Source organism: Toxorhynchites rutilus, chromosome 3, assembly GCF_029784135.1.
Source record: "Toxorhynchites rutilus septentrionalis strain SRP chromosome 3, ASM2978413v1, whole genome shotgun sequence".
Taxonomy (NCBI): Eukaryota; Metazoa; Arthropoda; class Insecta; order Diptera; family Culicidae; genus Toxorhynchites; species Toxorhynchites rutilus.
This window is the reverse complement of record NC_073746.1, coordinates 129,029,603-129,049,004: the sequence shown is the minus strand read 5'-3', so window position 1 is coordinate 129,049,004 and position 19,402 is coordinate 129,029,603. Positions and strand designations below refer to the sequence as shown.

The following is a 19,402-nucleotide window of genomic DNA, read 5'->3' as shown; positions in this document are numbered from 1 at the left end:
TTTTTAACACTGGCGAAGCTACAAGAGTACCCAAACCCCCTGCAAGAGAAAGTACACTAGACTTGTCTCTCTTATCGTTAGATTGTGTGTGATAAGTAATCCAAGATCCTCACAGTAGCGATCACTTACCAATCCTTGTTTCTATTGAGATGATGTGATGTGCCCTCAGAAATTGGTTGAAGTTGTATACGATCTTACCCACAATATTGACTGGGAGAATATTGCTAGTATTATATCAGAGTGCATCAATTCGACTTCTGAACTCTCACCTCTCGAAGAATATGATTTCATTGCTAGTTTGATTTACCAGACTGCCATTCAAGCTCAAACGAAACGTTTCCCTGGTGCGAAACTTCGTCGACGCCCTGGTGCTCCTTGGTGGGAGAAAGAGCGCTCCGATGCTTATTTCAATAAATCCTACGCTTTCAAAAATTTTCGCGAAAATGGTTCAATGGAAAATTTTGAAAAGTATGAATATTTGGAGACCAAATTCAAAAATCTTATTGGAGCAAAAAACGCAGATACTGGCGACGATATCTCAATGGTTTGTCAAGGGAAACATCTATGGGCACCTCATGGAACACAGCCAGGTGTATGCGGAACTAAAACCATACAAACTAAAACAAAGAGTATTCCGACCGATGGATTCATGATTTTGCCAAAAAAGTATGTCCGGATTTCGTCCCTGCAGAAACCCTATCTCGTAATACATCTTCTTCCAATATAATAACGTTTTTTCAATGACTGAATTCTCACTTGCACTTCTTTCGTGCAGTAATTCAGATCCTGGTTCCAATGGGATCAAATTTAATCTTTTGAAGAACCTTCCAAGCGTCGCTAAAAAAACTTTATTAAGGCTATTCAATAAGTTTATTGAGCCAAATATTGTCCCTATCGAATGGCAACAAGTGAGAGTAATAGCCATTCAAAAACCGAATAAGCCAGCTTCCCACCATAACTCATACAGACCAATTGCCATGTTATCATGCATCCGTAAGTTATTGGAAAACTGATCTTCCGACGTTTAGACGAATGGGTCGAAACGAATAACTTTTTATCAGATACGCAGTTCTGTTTTCGCAAGGGCAAAGGAACAAATAATTGTATCGCGTTACTTGCTTCCGACATTCAGACGACCTTTGGTAATAAAAAACAGATGACTTCTGTTTTCTTAGACATTAAAGAAGCGTTTGATTCAGTATTTATAAGAATTTTATCCGACAAACTTCGCAGTCAAGGATTGTCACCAATCTTAAACGACTTTCTGTTTAATCTGCTATCCGAAAAGCACATACCCATGGAAATTGTGAATCAGATTTCCAGACATTCGTTGGAAAGCTACTGTATTTGCGCGTCTTTTTCTATATATGTCAAAAAGTTGAAGCGTAAATAACATAGTGTTTTGCCACTTCGAATTTGTCGAATTCCGTACCAACGAGAGTGTTTTTGCGGGGAGTGTTCCTTCATTACTTCAATATGTAGAAAAAAGCTGCGGAAAGTCATCGCATTTTGGTGGAAGTTTATGTTAACCATGCTCCAACTGAGCGAACGTGCAAACCACGGTTTCAAATTGATAATTTAGACTTGGAAGACGAAGAACGTTCCTGACCGCAAAAAAAAAATGTTAAAGATGATGAATTGGAGGCTTTACTCGATCAAGATCCAACACAAACGCAACAAGAACTTGTAGATACACTTGGAGTGGCTCAGCAAACCATATCCGATCGTTTAAAAGCAAAGGGAATGATCCGAAAGATAGGACATTAGGTGCCGTATGAAGTGAAACCACGAGAAAGGGTTTTTTTTGCATCGAATCGTTACTGGCGATGAAAAGTGGGTCCATTACGACAATCCTGTACGTCGAGCAACGTATGAATACCCCGGCCATGCATCAACATCGACGGCCGCGCGGAATTTTCACGGCCAGAAGGTTATGGTTATGTCTATTTGGTGGGACCAGCTGGGTGTGGTGTACTATGAGCTGCTAAAACCGAATGAAACCATTACGGGGAACCTCTACCGATGACAATTGATGCATTTGAGCCGTACGCTGAAGGAAAAACGGCCACAATACGAGCAAAGACACGTTAAAGTTATTCTGCAGCACAACAATGCGCGGCCACATGTCGCGAAACCGGTCAAAACATACTTGAAAACGCAGAAATGGGTTTCCCACCTATCCCACCCGCCGTATTCTCCAGACATTGTTCCGTCCGATTACTAACTTTTTCGATCGATGCAACATGGCCTGGTTGACCAGCACTTCTCCAATTTTGATGAAGTCAAAAATTGGATCGATTCGTGGTTAGGCGACAAACTGGTCGATTATTTCCGCAAAGGAATCCGTGAATTGCCAGAAGGATGGGAAAAAGTTGTGACTAGCGATGGGCAATACTTTGAATATTATATTTGTAACCATTTTTGCAGAATAAATCATTAATTTTCGAAAAAAAAACGAAGAAATATACCGGTACTCTATTATATCAGGTACTAAAAATATTGATTTGCAAAGACCGCTGCAAATTTCCTTAAATAATTTATCTATGAGGGGTGTGCAGCTAGGTATTGAATTCTCAACTGAGAAAACAGAAATGGTTGGATTTTCTAGGGAGCACCAACCTCCCGAATTTCTACTTCAATTGTTCAACAAAATCATCGTTTAATCCACAAGCTTCTTGGAGTTTGGTTTGATTCTAAATGTACATGGGGAAAACATATTGCGTATCTGAATTAGAAATGCCAACACAGAACAAATTTTCTCCGGACAGTTACAGGAACATGGGGGATTGCTCATCCAGAAGACGGCTGTACAAAACTACAATATCAATTCTTCAAGAATGTTTTCCACTGATGGTTTAAGAATCACCGGATCCACTGGTTTTGGTATTTTTAATTAACATCACACTAGCTTCCATAAACTCTTAAGACCCAGTTCAGTGTATGTTGCCGAACTGGGTGCAATATTTTACGCAATTAAGACCATTGAGCCCTTAACCCCTGATCACCATTTTATTTTCTCGGACAGTCTTAGCAGTATACAAGCCATTCAAGCCAAACAACAGACGAAAGCATCATATTTTCTTATCAAAATTAGGGATGCATTGAATATTCTTGTTGATAAAAGTAGCCGAATCACTTTCATTTGGATTCCTTCCCATTGCTCTATTACCGGTAATGAGAGAGCGAATACACTCGCAAAGATGGATAGTATGCAGGGCACAGTTTTTGAAAGACAAATAGCGTCACTCACCAGTTAGCAAAACCAATGGAACAAAGATGAACTTGGAAGATGGCTACACTCTATTATCCCGAAAGTTTCAACAAAGGCCTGGTTTAAAGGGCTAGATCTTGACAGAAATCTCATTAGAGCTATATCCAGATTCCGCATAGGTCTTGCTACTAACAATTTATGCAATTGTGGTCAAGGATATCATGACATCGGGCACGTTGTTTGGTCATGTAATGAATTTTGCAATGAAAGAATCAAACTGGTTGCCGATTTAGAGCCTCGTGGAGCACACTCACGATATCTTAGCTACTCGCGATCTTAGTTTTATGTTCCCCATATATGTTTTCCTAAGAAGCGCTAATATTATTATTTAGGTCGTTTTTTCTACTCCCACTTGTCCATCCTTATAAGACGCAATGCGAGACAAAACATAACACTTATTGTTCTTACTTAATTAATTAATTAAATAAATAAAGGGAAAAAATAAGCAAAATGAACCACCATTAGCTACTCCAAACGCTGGTCTTCACCCGAAGAATGCCACGCTATGCGTCTGTTGGGATTGGAAACGAACTCTGTATACGAATAAAAGACTGCTATACAGGACTCGAGTTAGTCATTGCGATATGCGCCGTTTTTCACCAGGCCAACGGCAAACCTCATATCTTTTTAACAACTTCATAATTTTATTTCAGAGTTTGACTAGGATGTGTTGTTTAACCCGCTACAATAACTAGATATTGCACCTTCTGATTATTACATGCAAAATTCCCTTAGGAGAAGAATTTGAGCTGCATGTAAGGCACTTCAATTTTTCAACGAGAATCCTAACAAGTTCTTGGAGAATGGAATCTTCAAGCTGCGTGAAAGATGGAGAAAGAACAGTGCCAATCGAATAAACGTATGTCTATTTATGGTATTTTTTTTTTCCTAAATATCGACACGAACTTTGCGGACAACACAATAGTACCCAGAGTCTTGATAACATTTATAGGATAGCATTTATAGGAAAAAGGTAAACGTTCGAATATCGGAGTATAGAGCATCTGTAAAATCTCTGTCAATTGATAGTATATAGATCATCTAAATCGGCCAGTTATGAATGTAAAAACAAATCATTGTTGGATGAAACGGGAAAAAATATTTTTTTGGACCAGTGGTTAACTTTGAATTATCATAACTCAAAAAAGAGAAATCCTCTGATTTTCGGACATGTAATGTAAAAATATATAGCGCCCTTGGTCCCGAGACCATGTAAATTATAAAAAATAAATACAATCAATAATTACGAAAACAGAATTAAATTTTGTTTGCAAGTGTAGTATTTTTACGTAAATAGACCAGCTGATTGGTTTGATTTTATATATCGATCATTTGAATCGGGACAGTGGTTCAAAAGTTGTGAATTCTTGAAAAAAGGTATTGGGTAAAAATAAGGTCAAAGAAGATTTCTCATCATCATCATCTAATCTATTCTTCGGTATTGCTATCTTCTCACGCTGCTCGAGATGGAGATGTTTCAAGTGGTTTTTTTAAGTCTCAATCGCAGAACAAACTATAAGTTATATGTCAACATCAATGACTTGTAAAAGATAAGACAAGAAACCCTCGGACGTAAATCTATAACTCAGTTATCGTTACTAGCAGCAAGTAGTCACGACATTCACGGCGAGTTTTTCGAAATCAATTTCATACCTTGAACCTCATCATGGCATCCGATAAAAATTGCCGGCCCAAAATTCTCGTCACAAATAAGGAAACTCCCGAGGAAGGTCTGAAAATCTTAAGAGAAAAGTGAGTTTGTATACAATTTGCCAACATTTATCATTCAACGTGCACTCCTTCAATCCGCCAGGTGCGATATAATATTCCCGGAAAGTGTCCCCGCAACTAGAGATGAAATACTGAAGCTCATTCCGGGCGTAGACGGAATCTTATGGGTTGGTCATTACGCGCTGAATGGTGAGGTGTTAGACACTGGAATGCCAACACTAAAATCCATCTCGACTATGTCTGCGGGTATGGATTATGTGGATATTGCCGAGTTTAAACGACGAAATTTCCCACTTGGATTTACACCCTCGGTGTTGAGTGATGCCGTAGCTGACGAAGCAATTGGTTTGATGATCGCTGCTGGTAGACGGTTCCACGAGGGCAGACTGAAAATTGACAGGTCAGAGTGGAGCGGTGGTCCACAATGGATGTTGGGGCAAGATATCAAAGCAAAGACTATTGGAATAATTGGATTCGGTGAGATCGGTCAGACTATTGCTAAACGATTATCGGGTTTCAATGTGAAGAGAATACTATACAGTGGTCGTAAACCCAAGCCTGAAGGAGATAAGCTCAGAGCAAAGTTCGTACCCCAGTCAGAGCTTTTAAGAGAAAGTGACTATGTGTTTATATCCATTCCACTGAACAACAGCACTCGCCATCTAATTAATGAAACTACTCTAAAAGAGATGAAGCGATCTGCAGTTCTGATTAATGTTGCCCGAGGAGAGATTGTAGATCAGGATGCGTTGGTGGCTGCCCTCAAGAACGGTACCATTTTTGCTGCCGGACTTGACGTAATGACTCCGGAACCACTGCCAGCGGATAGTCAACTGTTGAAGCTTCCCAATGCAGGTAATGCTCGAAATCATTTTCTCATTTAGTTCTTGTTTGTGTTATCGTTATCCACAACCTGTTTCAGTTATTGTCCCTCATTTGGGATCTGCTACAAGACGAACTCGCGACGACATGGCTGTTCTAGCTGCATTTAATGTATTGGCTGGAATTGAAGGGTCGCCCATGATGTCGCCTTACCCATATTGACGCTGCATAGCTAATATTCTATTTCCAAATGAACAAATTTATTAGTTTCATATTGAATAAATGAAATTCCCCTCACTCAAATATTTATTTCACATTCAAAATATTTATTCGAATTGTCATTTCCTGAAAATTTTCACATGCAAGGGCACCAAAACTTTTTTTAAATACGTTTGCAACAAAACAGTATCAGTGTGGTATAAACCAAATAAATATGACTTTCCTAAAAAAACAACATCTACAAATTTACGAACAGTTGGAGAACATCTTCCCCTTTTAACCAATCACGCGATAAAACTTGGCTGTTACTGAGTGACAGTATTTTTGGAAATAAATCGATTATGCGGAAATCGTGATACTTGCTTATCATGAGTTGGCCCTCGTTCCTCAATATGGCCGTATGAGTCAGGGCTACTTTCAAATAAACAAATTCGCGATATCTATTCCTCACATAATATTTTTATCAAACATATAGCTTATCTACTAATCAGATACTGCACCTTGTACATGCATTGTGAACATTCACTTTTTCATCATAATTACTACAGTCACCCATACTATCTCTTGCCAAAAATGAGCTATAAACACCAGACCTTCGATAAGAACGATAAATTTAAACAGCTAACGCGTCGAATTATTCGTTTAGTTCTACGGATGCTATAGACGCGATCGGCTAAAACGTTCTGTACATCCCAAAGTCAGGACGTTGTGTTAACTACCGTGTTTTTCTTTACAATGGCATCCAAGGAATGCTGGCGTCCAAAAGTTTTGATCACGAATAGATACACTCCGGAAAGAGGTATCAATGCCTTGATAGAAAAGTAAGAAACTGTATTCGGAAACAACGCTCTCTTCGCTACAAACTTCTCTTCTTCAGATGTGATGTGATATATCCGGAGAAAACACCCGCAACGAGGGAAGAAATACTCAAACTAGTTCCTGGAGTGGATGGAATATTGTGGATCGATAATCACACTCTGGACGGTGAAGTACTTGACCTCGGGGTACCAACGCTGAAATCCATCTCCACAATGTCAAGCGATATGTCCCATGTGGATATTGCTGAGTTCAAACGACGTAACTTTCCGCTGGGATACTCACCAGCCGGAATGGCTGACGATGTGGCTGATGTTGCGATCGGTCTGATGATAGCCGCGGGTCGACGTTTTCACGAAGGAAGATTGAAAATCGAGTCATCCCAGTGGGTGGAAGGCCCGCAGTGGATGTTGGGACTGGATGTTAAAAGAAAACATCGGAATCGTTGGTTTCGGAGAACTTGGCCAGGCAATCGCGAAGCGACTGAAAGGCTTCGATGTTAGAAGGATACTTTACAGTGCCAGGAATCCCAAGCCCGAGGGAGACAAACTTGGTGCGACATTAGTGCAACAGTCGGAACTCTTGAAAGAAAGTGATTACGTATTTCTTTGTGTCCCATTAAACAACGACTGCCGGCATATGATAAATGAGAAGACGTTAAAGGAGATGAAGCCAACGGCAGTTCTGATCAATGTAGCTCACGGAGAAATTGTAGATCAGGACGCACTGGTCGCTGCTCTGAAAAGTGGTACAATTTTCGCTGCTGGATTGGACGTAATGACTCCGCAACCACTTCCTGCGGAAAGCGAACTGTTGAAACTTCCCAATGCAGGTACTATTTTAATTAGCACAAAACGATTGATATTACTAACCGTATCCTAAAACACCTTTTACTAGTTATTGTTCCCCATCTGGGATCTGCCATCAAAGAAACTCGTGAAAATATGGCTTTGATCGCTGCGCTCAACGTACTCGCTGGAATGGAAGGATCACCAATGCTATCTCCTTACGTTTATGAGAAGGAGTAAATGATTGAAAGCAGATGGATAACATGAAAATTACAACATTTACGCAAAAAATGAAGCGCTGGTTTCAGTATATAAGTAACGAGTCCTTACTTTAATCTTTAATGCGATGTTTGAACCTTTCACGAGAATAGACGCTCTTGTAAAAATACTTGTCGCTTATTCCGTTCAATGTTTGATTTGAGATTCTTTCACGGTCTTCATCTTCGTCTTTGATCTCCTCGATCGACTGAATGCTTTTTCCAAGTCGCATGGGGTCATATCGAGTTAATACGGTGCTTGCTCGATGGTATTTACTTGATGGTTGGTCAAAAAATTCAGTACAATTCGGGTTCAGTGCGATGGCGCGTTATCATCATGCAAAATCCAAGATCGTCCCACATTTCCGGCCTTTTGCGACGTACAGGCAGACACTAATGATCGGATGGCACTTAAACCTGACAGATGTGCGTCTTAAGTCGTACCAACATAAGAATAACAAAAAAAAAAGGTTCCCGCATGCACGGTACGTTTGAATAAAAAAAAATCTCGGTACCTTCTGCTAATAGTGTATGTGATAGGTGTGGATTTTATTCACTATTTCTATGATACGCCACATCTTTAGAGAATTTTACAAATTCCACAGACAAAGAACTACAAAAAAGGTAAGAAGTTGGAGGCGAATGAACTGCAAAGTTTAAAGCCTCTTAAAAACAAAGAAACAGAAGCAGGTAAGAAGAAACACAATAAATGAAATTCGCAACTAAGGAGATCTTTTGGTACATTTCCGACATATTGAACGAAAAATAACCGACACAATGTAAACGACTCCACCTGGACTTTACATTCAGAACACACAGCTTTACTGCTCATTCGTGACAACGGGCACAAAATAATCTATAAGATATTGTTTTACTATTTTCAAGCCTTACTTGCCTTACCTATCAGACGAGAGCCAGGGTTGCTCGTGCTGTATCAAGAAATCGTCTCCACTTAACTCGGTTTTGTGCTGTTTGTCGCCAGGATCTCAGGCGTTTCAACACTCGCAAGTCACTTTAGATCTGGTCCGGTCATCGTGCGCGCTATGCTTCTCTGCTTCTGGTGCCGCAGGGGGTTGCTAAAAAGAAGCTTTCAAACCGGATTGTATTCCGGCATCCATTCGACGTGTCCGGTTCACCGCAATTTTCTGACGTCTGCCAGATGTGCAATGGGGGTTTCTCCAAGCAGAGCGTGTAACTTATGGTTCATGCGTCTACGCCACTCTCCGTCTTCGGCTTATACTCCGCCGTAGATAATCCGCTACACTTTTCACTCAATGACTGCGTTAAGGTCCTCAGCGAGCGATGTGGTCATTTCAAATCCCGTCTAATCAGTGTTTTGTAGAGCTTCAACTTCGTGCAGCGGCGCACCCGATTCGATCTCAGGGTCTTCCGGAATGAAAAGTAGGTACGATTTCCATCATGAATGCGTCCACGGATCTCCTTGCTGGTATTGTTATCGGCGGTTATCAGCGATCTCAAATACACGAACTCGTCTATTTCTTCAAGCTCGTCGCCATCCACGATTACCCGTGATGGACGGCTGACACTGTTCTCCTTGGATCCTCTTGCCCTCATGTAATAGGAGTACCGGTATGTTTATTCGTTATTTTTCAAAAAATATTCTTTACTCTGTAAAAATGGTTACAAATTTAATATTCAAAGTATTGCCCATAGCTATTCACAACTTTTTCCCATCTTTCTGGCAATTCACGGATCCCTTTGCGGAAATAATCGGTTTGTCGCCTAGCCACGAATCGATCCAATTTTTGAATTCGTCAAAATTGGAGAAGTGCTGGTCAACCAGGCCATGTTGCATCGATCGAAAAAGATAGTGAAAGATAGTGATCGGACGGAGCAATGTCTGGAGAATACGGCGGGTTGGATAGGACCTCCCATTTAAGCGTTTCCAAGTATGTTTTGACCGGTTTCGCGACATGAAGCCGAGCATTGTCGTACTGCAAAGTAACTTTATCGTGTCTTTGCTCGTATTGTGGCCGTTTCTCCTTTAGTGCACGGCTCAAACGCATCAATTGTCGTCGGTAGAGGTCCCCCGTAATGGTTTCATTCGGTTTTAGCAGCTCATAGTACACCACACCCAGCTGGTCCCACCAAATAGACAGCATAACCTTCTGGTCGTGAAAATTCCGCGCGGCCGTCGATGTAGATGCATGGCCGGGGTATCCATACGTTGCCCGACGTATAGGATTGTCGTAATGGACCCACTTTTCATCGCCAGCATGAACTCTATGCGAAAAACCCTTTCTTTTATGCCGTTGGAGCAGTTGTTCACACGAGAAAACACAGCGTTCGAGGTCTCGTGGCTTCAATTCATAGGGCACCCAATTTCTTATCTTTCGGATCATTCCCATTATTTTTAAACGATCGGAAATGGTTTGCTGAGCTACTACTTGTTGCTTGTGCGTTTGTGGCGGATCTTGATCGAATAAAGCCTCCAATTCTCCAATTCATCTTCAAGTTTCTTCGTTTTTCAAGTCAAAATTACCACTTTTAAACCGTGAAAACCACTTCTGACACGTACGCACAGTTGGAGCATGGTTACCATAAAAATCTGCTAAAATGCGATGACTTTCCGCAGCTTTTTTCTTTATTTTGAAGTAATGAAGTAACACTCCCCGCAAAAACACTCCCGTTGGTACGAAATTCGACATATTCGAAGTGGCAAAAAACTATGTTGTTTACGCTTCAACTTTTTGACATATACGCAATGCAATGACAGTAGCTTTCCAACGAATATCTGGAAATTTGATTCACTGAAATAATAATCAAGTTACGCCATCTGTTGTTAAACCGAAGAAACCTACCGATACACCTAATATTTTGTTATAGACTCATTAATCAGCAGTCCGACACGTCCGATATATCGTCGTTCGGTGCACTTGCAAAAAAAAAAAACCAACGACGATATATCGCTGCGCCTCCGTTGGGGTCTTATTGTACTCCTTGTACTTTCTGTGGTGGTGTGGTGTTATTGCATTGCAACTGATTGCAAAATGCAATGTCTATACATTACACTAAAATATATATATATATATATAGCTATGACCAAATGATGACTTTTTTATGTGCAATTACCATTTGAAAAAGAGAAATTACTTTTGTGCGATTTTTCTACGGCTTATGTTCATTTTATTCTTATGATTTTCAACAAATAACATAGGTTCCTTCGAAGGCATTACACTTAGTATATCGAGTTTCCAACATTTCGATTCCTACGAAACGTCTAGGTCTTCGAAATATGCCTCAGTACCACAGGACTCAGGACTCAGGAGTATGGTAATGGGTCCACATTTTATCCATTTTCACAAAACGTCGAAAGAAGTCCACTCGATTACGCTTCAACAACGCCTAACCGGCTGTTGAATCATCAACGCGCTGTTGTTTTTTGGTCGACTGTCAGCAAACGCTGCACCCATCACGCGGATAGTTTTGACGTAGGACTACGTCTTTCATTTCTATACCGGGGTGTAAAATCAAAGTTTCGAAAACGAAAGCGTTACGCCGAAGACCGAGATTTTGAGTGTTAATAGCTCCTAAACAACTGAACGAAATGGTATGATAAACACTTCATTCAAAAGATAAAATGTCTACGCGTTCTATACTTGTTACTTTCTGATCCATAAACTTGTTTCAATAGTCTTAAATTTGCTTTCAAAATAGGCTATTGAAATCACCAATCGGTATATAAGCGAGCGCCGCTCGGAAAACCACTCAGTTTTAATTGAACAGCGATTGGAGCATGTTGTCGCTGTTGTGGTGAAGCTCTTCATTTATCATGAAAGCGCGGATGAACGGTGTCACCAAGAGCCTGTTTGTGCACCTTAGGCCAGAAGGGAATCCATCAGGAGGAGAGTGATGCTACAAACGGTTCCCCGGGAAGATCTCGAAGCAGCCGCTACACACACACACATACACGCACGGAATTCTTTCCGTTTGGATCGAAAAAGATCCGGAAAATAATCTGCCAGTTCCTTTGGGAATTGAAAATTACATTCAAGCGAAAGAGTTTATTTTAATGTTTTCTATCCATAAAATATCCATATACTACATTTGGGTTTGTGATTTGTCAATCAAGTACAGTTAGCAGGTTCGCTTCTGAAGATTATTCTTCAGAACAAGGTTTTTCGTATCCTATATTGGATGCATAAAACCTTGTGCCTCCAACGTAACGCTCTCGTTTTCGAAGTCCCCCAAATATTCATTTCAGATTCATTCATTTCATATTCATTCAGAATGGATTTAGATTCAACTTCGAACAAATGATCTCTAAATCAACGATAGTCCTACGTCACCCTTGCGGTTATACCATAGATATAACCCACTTCCTGTTTTTTCATGTCAAAATTGTCCTATTCTTTCTTTCGAAATGCCTACGGCCTCAGCTAACTCGCGTAACTTTACTTTACGATCGTTCAAATCGAGTCGATGCACTTGTTTAACGATTTCTGGATTCGTAGCCTCATTTGGCTTTCCAGAGCGAGGTGCATCTGCGGCGCTTGTACGGCCCATTTTAAATTAACTAAACTATCGTTGAACTGTTGTTCTCGAAGGAGCAGAAGTGGAATAACATTTCTTCAACCACTGCATTGATTGTTCAGGAGTCAACCAATCAAAAATCAATGCTTCATCAAAATACGATACTCCTCTTTTTCCAGCTTCTATACGAATGCGCAGGTAGTGACACTTAAACAACTATAATTTGAGAACAAATGTCATGAAACTTCACACATAAGCTAGTGACAGATGAACCTCTCGAAATGAATCCTTTTTATTTTTAGTGGCGTCATCTGTTGAAAAATCCCGGAACTTTTCAGCGCATGTAGTATATAGCCACCAACGATTTTATTTTTTTTCTCTTTAACAATAAATTATCACTTCTAGCCTTATGTGGTAAGTAATTCTGATATCTAGCAACATGCCTGATTTTTATCATCAAGCTAAAGGTAAATCTGGATGAATTCAGCAACTTGGTGGTCAAGGGCGGTGTTTCATTTTTCATACCAGTGAACCAGAATTGGCTGGATGTTCGAAGTGTCAGGTATTTGTCTAATATCTTCAATTGTTGCTTTCAAGTTGGATGAAAAAAACTAGTGTCGAACTAACCCAGCAAACATATAAACGTATAATTTTGCACGTGCCAAGTCTTACAAGAAATCCGAATAAATCATAATCGCATATAATATCAATCAAAGTATGTATCGTGTATATTTGAAATCGGATTAAATGTAAAAACTCGATTTTAAATACTATTATCAAATTAAGTCGCAATTCGGTATAATAAACATCAATTTTATGATGTACAATGTCGTAAAATATATTTAATCCGCATCATATGCGTATATTACGCTGATGCAGTTTGTGTGTCGTATAAGCGTATAATTTAAATCGATTCAGTACTGTAGTAAATCGTGTTGCATGCTGAAGAAAATCATGAAACAGTAAATCATATTAGATCCTAATAAAGAACATATTACATCATATTGAAATGTCAATGAAATGCTGATGCACTTTTAACCGCTGTTGAATTAAATTCAGATAGCTTCAGATAGCCGCGCGAGATAGCTGGTGGATGATAATCCAGACGACCGGAGTTCGAACCCACATCGGAGCAGTTTTCACCAAACATCAATCTGTGCCATTTTAAACATTCATATTCCACTCCCAACACAAGTCAATCAAACAATTATTATTTTTACAAACATGAATACTCATATATAAAAATGACAATTCGTGAGGCTATAATGAACATTTCACGAAAATATTTTGCGCCATTTGTTTTTTTTCTATGTCTGTAATAAATCGTATATGAGTATGTCAAAGTTGCACATTCATCCAAACAAATTCGGTAAGCATTTGCCATGTATGTATATGGCCTCCACTTTTGCATGCATATGCCAGTTAGGCGCATTATATGCCAACCAAATTTTAGGGCATATGATGTTATATATACGCTTGTTATGCGATTTAATGTTTGCTGGGAATTCTCCAATAGATGCTGCTAAGGAACGCGCCCCATGTGTGATATTCCAAAATGACCAACCGGTTCCTCCCGGAAATCGATGGCTCCTAGCAGACCGAATGTGTTATTGTGCAGGGGTTAACAAATTGATGAGACGACTTGGAACATGCTTTTCGGAACCCTTGTTATTCAAGGACTATGTGAAAAGCTTGAACAATGAATACAAAATAGATCGTGTGGAGTACAATCCACTTCACTTGAGCTGATATTAAGAACATCTTCTTCTTGAATGGCGTTAACGTTCCCTGTGGAACTTTTGCCGTCTCAACGTATTCATTAACTAGCGTCGTTCATTAATACTTGGTTGAGATTTCTATGCCGAATAACACGCCTTGAATGTACTCTAGAGTGGCAAGCTCTAGAATACGCGTGACCACAGTGCAAGCCGGAAGAATTTTCTTTGACGAAAAATCCCCCAACCAGAACGGGAATCGAACCCGAACACCCGGCATGATAGTGTGGGACGCTAACCACTCGGCCACGGGTGCACAAATAATATTAAGAACATAGTCAATGTGTTAAGGTAAACAAATCGTATACTTCATGCAATAGACTTATTTTAATCGTCCATTTACAGAGCCGACATTAATGGAGCAGAAGTGGTTACGATGAAGAATTTGGAGAAAGCTTGATATAAGGTTATAACGAGATATACGGGATAAGGGGATCACACAATCGTGTCATGCGGCCATCCCTGGGCCATTAAATCAAACAGGATGAAGGCTCAACCAGGTCACGAATCATATATATATATATATATATATATATATATATATATATATATATATATATATATATATATATATATATATATATATATATATATATATATATATATATATATATATATATATATATAAAATATATATATATATATTTTTTTTTTTAATTCTTTATTTGAGAGGTTTTCAGCCTCCTGGGCTGGTTCGCCTCTTCGACGGCATTGCCGCAAGGTTTCGTTGGGAAAAGATTGCGTATAAAATTATTACAAAAAAATTGGACGTAAAATTAAACACATATAAATCCTTTTACGAAACATAACTTAACAAAGAACTTCAATCAGCACTCGTGATTTCTTGACCATTTATTATCAAAACGTCCGTGGTTTACGTACTAAAACGAACGCTTTGCTTCACTCGTTGCTTTCCTGTGATTTCGACGTGGTAATTTTTACCGAAACGTGGCTTCATTCCGACATTGCGAATACCGAGTTGGCAGCTAACTATACAATCTATCGTTGTGATCGGAACTCTCGCACCAGCTCATTTCAACGCGGCGGCGGCGTTTTGATTGCTGTCAATCCCAGACTTAATTGCAAATCCGTGCATCTGTTAGACAGTGAGAACCTTGAACAAATTGCCGTACAAATTGTTCTTCTACATCGATCGCTCTTCCTATGCTGCATCTATATTCGTCCCAACAGCCATCTGGATATTTATACCAAACACGCCGAGTCTGTGCAACAACTTATAGATATGGCAAAGCCTCATGATTCAACTATCGTCGTGGGTGATTATAACCTACCAAATCTAGTGTGGAATTTCGAAGAAGACATCAACGGCCTGTTGCCACTCAATGCATCGTCTGAACAAGAACTTGCTCTTGTCGAGTCCATTTTGTCCGTTGGACTCAAGCAAATCAACGATCTATTCAATGTGAATGGCAAGTTACTTGACCTGGTATTCGTTAGCGATTCAGACGGTATTGAGCTGTTTGATCCACCATCTGCTATTTTAAAAATCGACGATCATCATAAGCCGTTACTTTTAAAACTTGACGTCCATTCGCCTGGCCAGATCCGCCCGCCCGGTGTTCCAGCAGCTCGCAGTGAGTATGACTTTGCACGGTGTGACTTTAACGCTATCAACGAGCGAATCTGCTCGTTGAATTGGACAGAGCTTCTTCACCTCTCTGACATTGATGCAGCCGTCTCTGCCTTCTACGACAACATATATCAAATAATTCAAGACACCGTTCCTGTTAAAAGATGTAAGCCTTCCCTAAATTTCACACAACCATGGTGGAATTCCGAACTCCGTAATCTGCGTAACCGTCTGCGAAAAGCTCGGAAACGTTATTTCCGCTCCAAAACAGCTGCTAATAAAACTGTTGTACAGTCGGCTGAAGCCGAGTATAGTGGTTTACATGAACTTAGCTTTCGGCAGTACATTGACAATTTGCAGAGTAGTTTCAAGATAAATCCATCATCTTTCTGGAATTTCGTAAATTCCCGAAAAGGCTCTGCACGTATTCCAGTGGACGTTACATACTGTAGTCAAAGCTCCTCTGACGCTGCTAGCTCTGCTAATCTCTTTGCGGAATTCTTCCGAACCGTTTACGAAGTCGATCAGGCTCCGACTCCGCAGGAATACATCGATAACTTGCCGAGTTTTGATATTCGTCTACAGCAAATCACCTTCAGCCACGACGATATTTTCAAAGCCCTCTCTTTTGTTGACGCCTCGAAAGGTCCTGGTCCGGATCGAATTCCACCTTCCTTCATTAGGAATTGTGCTGCATCATTGACCATCCCTGTGAAGTTTATTTTCAATCGATCACTTCTTGACGGCGTCTTCCCTGAGTCATGGAAGCTAGCATCCATAACCCCGATCTTCAAATCTGGAAACATTCACAGCGTGGAAAACTACCGTCCAATCTCGATACTGGACTGTTTGGCGAAAGTCCTGGAAAGACTGCTACACGATAAGCTGTACACGGCAGTCCGATCGTTAATCTCGGAATTTCAGCACGGGTTTATGAAGAAACGCTCCATTATTACCAATCTGATGACCTTCACTAACACTCTGGTTGGTGCCATCGAGAAGCGTCGTCAAGTTGATGCCGTGTATATCGATTTCTCCAAGGCGTTCGACAAAGTTCCGCATGGTCTCGCTATCACAAAACTGAGCCGCCTCGGTCTTCCTTCGTGGATTGTTCGCTGGATAGAGTCGTACCTTTCGTCCAGGAAAGCTTTCGTGAAGGTTCACGATGCCACATCGAATGCGTTTCAACTACCATCCGGGGTTCCTCAGGGTAGTCACCTTGGTCCTCTCATCTTTATACTTTTTTTAAACGATGTATGCGACCACCTAAGCTGCTGCAAGCTCTTGTATGCAGATGACCTAAAACTCTACCGCATTATCAAGACGACGGTTGATTGCCTGGCTCTGCAAGCTGATATTGAACGCTTGTCATCGTGGTGTAAGATGAACGGAATGTTGGCAAACCCAGCCAAATGCAAAATCATCACCTTCAGCCGAAGTCGAACACCGGTCACGTTCGAATATTCGATGAATGAGTCACCGCTTGTGAGAGTATGCTCTATCAATGACCTTGGGCTACTTTTAGACAGGAAATTGAGATTCAACGAGCACATATCGATGACAGTCACTAAAGCAAACTCCATGCTTGGCTTCCTGAGAAGAAATACAGCGCAATTTGACGACGTACATGCCATGAAGTCACTGTACTGTTCTCTGGTTCGCAGCGTATTAGAATATGGAGTGCAGATCTGGGCCCCGTATCACAGTGTGCACGTAACACGTATCGAAAAAATCCAGAAACGTTTTATAAGAAGTGCATTACGACGGCTCCCATGGACAAATCCCGACAATCTACCGCCTTACGAACATCGATGCGCGCTCATCGGACTCCAAACTCTGTCGAGCCGGCGTAGTTTTCTGCAAAGGCTGTTCATCTACGACGTACTAAGCAACAACATCGACTGCGGCAGCATACTGCAAAATATTAATATTCACGTTCCGAACCGCCAACTCCGAAGCACTTCCTTTCTCAGAGTTCAAGGGCACCGTACTACATACGGATATAACAATCCGCTAGATAGATGCTGTAGGCTTTTTAACGATGTGCACGATATTTTTGATTTCAACATAAGTAGACTAGTTTTTAAAGATAGAATTAAGAATGTCTAAATAGTCTGTGTGGTCTGTGACCAAAGATGGTAAATAAATAAATAAACTTGCTGTTTGCTTCTTGGACCAGATGGCGAGGATGTAATCGGACCATGACTCCAGGCCAGTGGAGAGGAAGCCGTGCCGTTGTAGATGCCGCAGTGTTCTTATTCCCATTCATCGTGGAGGGGAAGGAACAAGGATCTTCTTGACTGATCCATTGTTCAGACGCTAAATCTTAAAAAATAGTTCGGCATCTTTTAGGTAGCAGACAAGCGCTGCTACTCTTGCTGAATCGTTCCTCAAGATGTCTCTTACACTCCCGCTGATTGCATGAAGTTTTCGCAGATCATCAAATTTCGGGCAACCACACAAGAAGAGCTCGACGGAGTTGTGGATTTGGCAGAAGTCGCAGAGTAGATGGAAGGGTCCTCTATTGAATCCGTGTGAGACCGAGCAGTGACCAGTCCTCAGTCTGGACAGGATTCAAAATATAATCCAAAATGTAAGTATAGCTTTTAACATACAAACATACTAGCCAATGAATCGACATAGAATCTCCAACAGTTGATAATACGAAGGAATTGAATTATGGACATAAACAAACTCTTCAGACAGCGCCTGCAACAAAAATTCAACGCAGATGTATCAATCTGGTCCGATTATTTCAAATGAATTTTGTCGATTACCTTGTCAGGTTTCCCAAGAGTAATTTTGCGCCTTTGCGATTGGAGATCTATGAAGGCACGATGAAAAATTAAATATATTACTTGTCCGAATATTTCAAAGGAATTTTCTCGGTTACCTTGTCAGGCTTCCCAAGTTTAATTCTTTACCGTCGCGATTGGAATTCGAGAAAAAGTAGGCATGATAAATATTAGGCTGTCAAAAAAGTCCTGCGCTATTTTTTTTGAATTTTTATTTGTTCATAAAATTAGTTACATTCAAGATGGTGGAGTTAACGGGTGGCTCGTAATTTACACCAAGGCGCGTAGAAATATATCCTAAGGTGGGCCAACTTGCTAAAACCACTCTTCAGCCATCTTGGAAGTCTACTGTGTTTTGTTTGTAGACAAAACACAATACGCTAGTGCCGAAGCTCGCTCCTGATCAGTCTGTCTCTTTCACGCTTCAAGGAAATAATTCCCCTTCTGCTTTCTTCCGTACTGTTTTCATATACCGCTCCCCTAACCAACTTAGTGACAAAACGGCCTAACCTAGTACCATAGACCCGTCTTGATTTACACTATTTAGAAAAGACGTATGAGGAATTGCAAGACGAAAAGTTTGGATTTGTTTATGTTATTACTTACGTTGGTATGGTTATATTTGATTTCGTCGAAGGTATTTGAAGCAGTATAATAAATAAACAGATGTAGTTGAAAATAGTAACCTAGTAACATTTATGCATATGCTTCCGCCAGCTGGCTCGGCTAATGTGATATGATTTATTCAGGGAATACTTTGATCGTGGTACCGCCACTGGCGCATAATTTGCAGCGTTTTTTGTGCTGGTTCATAACGGCAATCAACCGTGCCGGCAAAACTGT

At 40.4% G+C, this 19,402-nt stretch overlaps 1 protein-coding gene, 1 long non-coding RNA gene and 1 pseudogene across 3 annotated transcripts; 2 read left to right on the top strand and 1 right to left on the bottom strand.

Annotated features, from left to right (window-relative positions):
- Positions 1 to 4,723: 4,723 nt before the first annotated feature.
- Positions 4,724 to 6,127, top strand: LOC129778749 (glyoxylate reductase/hydroxypyruvate reductase-like). Its single transcript, XM_055785843.1, has 3 exons — positions 4,724 to 5,023; positions 5,085 to 5,857; positions 5,925 to 6,127. The coding sequence occupies exons 1-3, from the start codon at positions 4,938 to 4,940 to the stop codon at positions 6,044 to 6,046; spliced, it is 981 nt and encodes a 326-aa protein (XP_055641818.1). The 5' UTR covers positions 4,724 to 4,937; the 3' UTR covers positions 6,047 to 6,127.
- Positions 6,128 to 6,435: 308 nt separating this feature from the next.
- On the top strand, positions 6,436 to 7,942 carry LOC129773485 (glyoxylate reductase/hydroxypyruvate reductase-like; annotated as a pseudogene).
- A 7,019-nt stretch (positions 7,943 to 14,961) lies between these two features.
- LOC129777840 (uncharacterized) lies at positions 14,962 to 18,757 on the bottom strand. 2 transcript variants are annotated; one of them, XR_008743307.1, is made up of 4 exons: positions 18,658 to 18,757; positions 18,542 to 18,588; positions 18,388 to 18,473; positions 14,962 to 18,327 (listed from the first exon to the last, which is right to left on the bottom strand). It is a non-coding gene; the product is annotated as an uncharacterized LOC129777840 (long non-coding RNA). The 2 variants fall into 2 exon arrangements; XR_008743306.1 differs by having other exon boundaries at positions 14,962 to 18,473.
- Positions 18,758 to 19,402: the final 645 nt, after the last annotated feature.

Excerpts from the sequence above, each read along its gene's own strand:
- LOC129778749 (XM_055785843.1), top strand. The coding sequence starts at position 4,938 with ATGGCATCCGATAAAAATTGCCGGCCCAAAATTCTCGTCACAAATAAG. Across the intron at positions 5,024-5,084 it reads CTGAAAATCTTAAGAGAAAA|GTGCGATATAATATTCCCGG; the intron begins GTGAGTTTGTAT and ends TCAATCCGCCAG. Across the intron at positions 5,858-5,924 it reads GTTGAAGCTTCCCAATGCAG|TTATTGTCCCTCATTTGGGA; the intron begins GTAATGCTCGAA and ends AACCTGTTTCAG.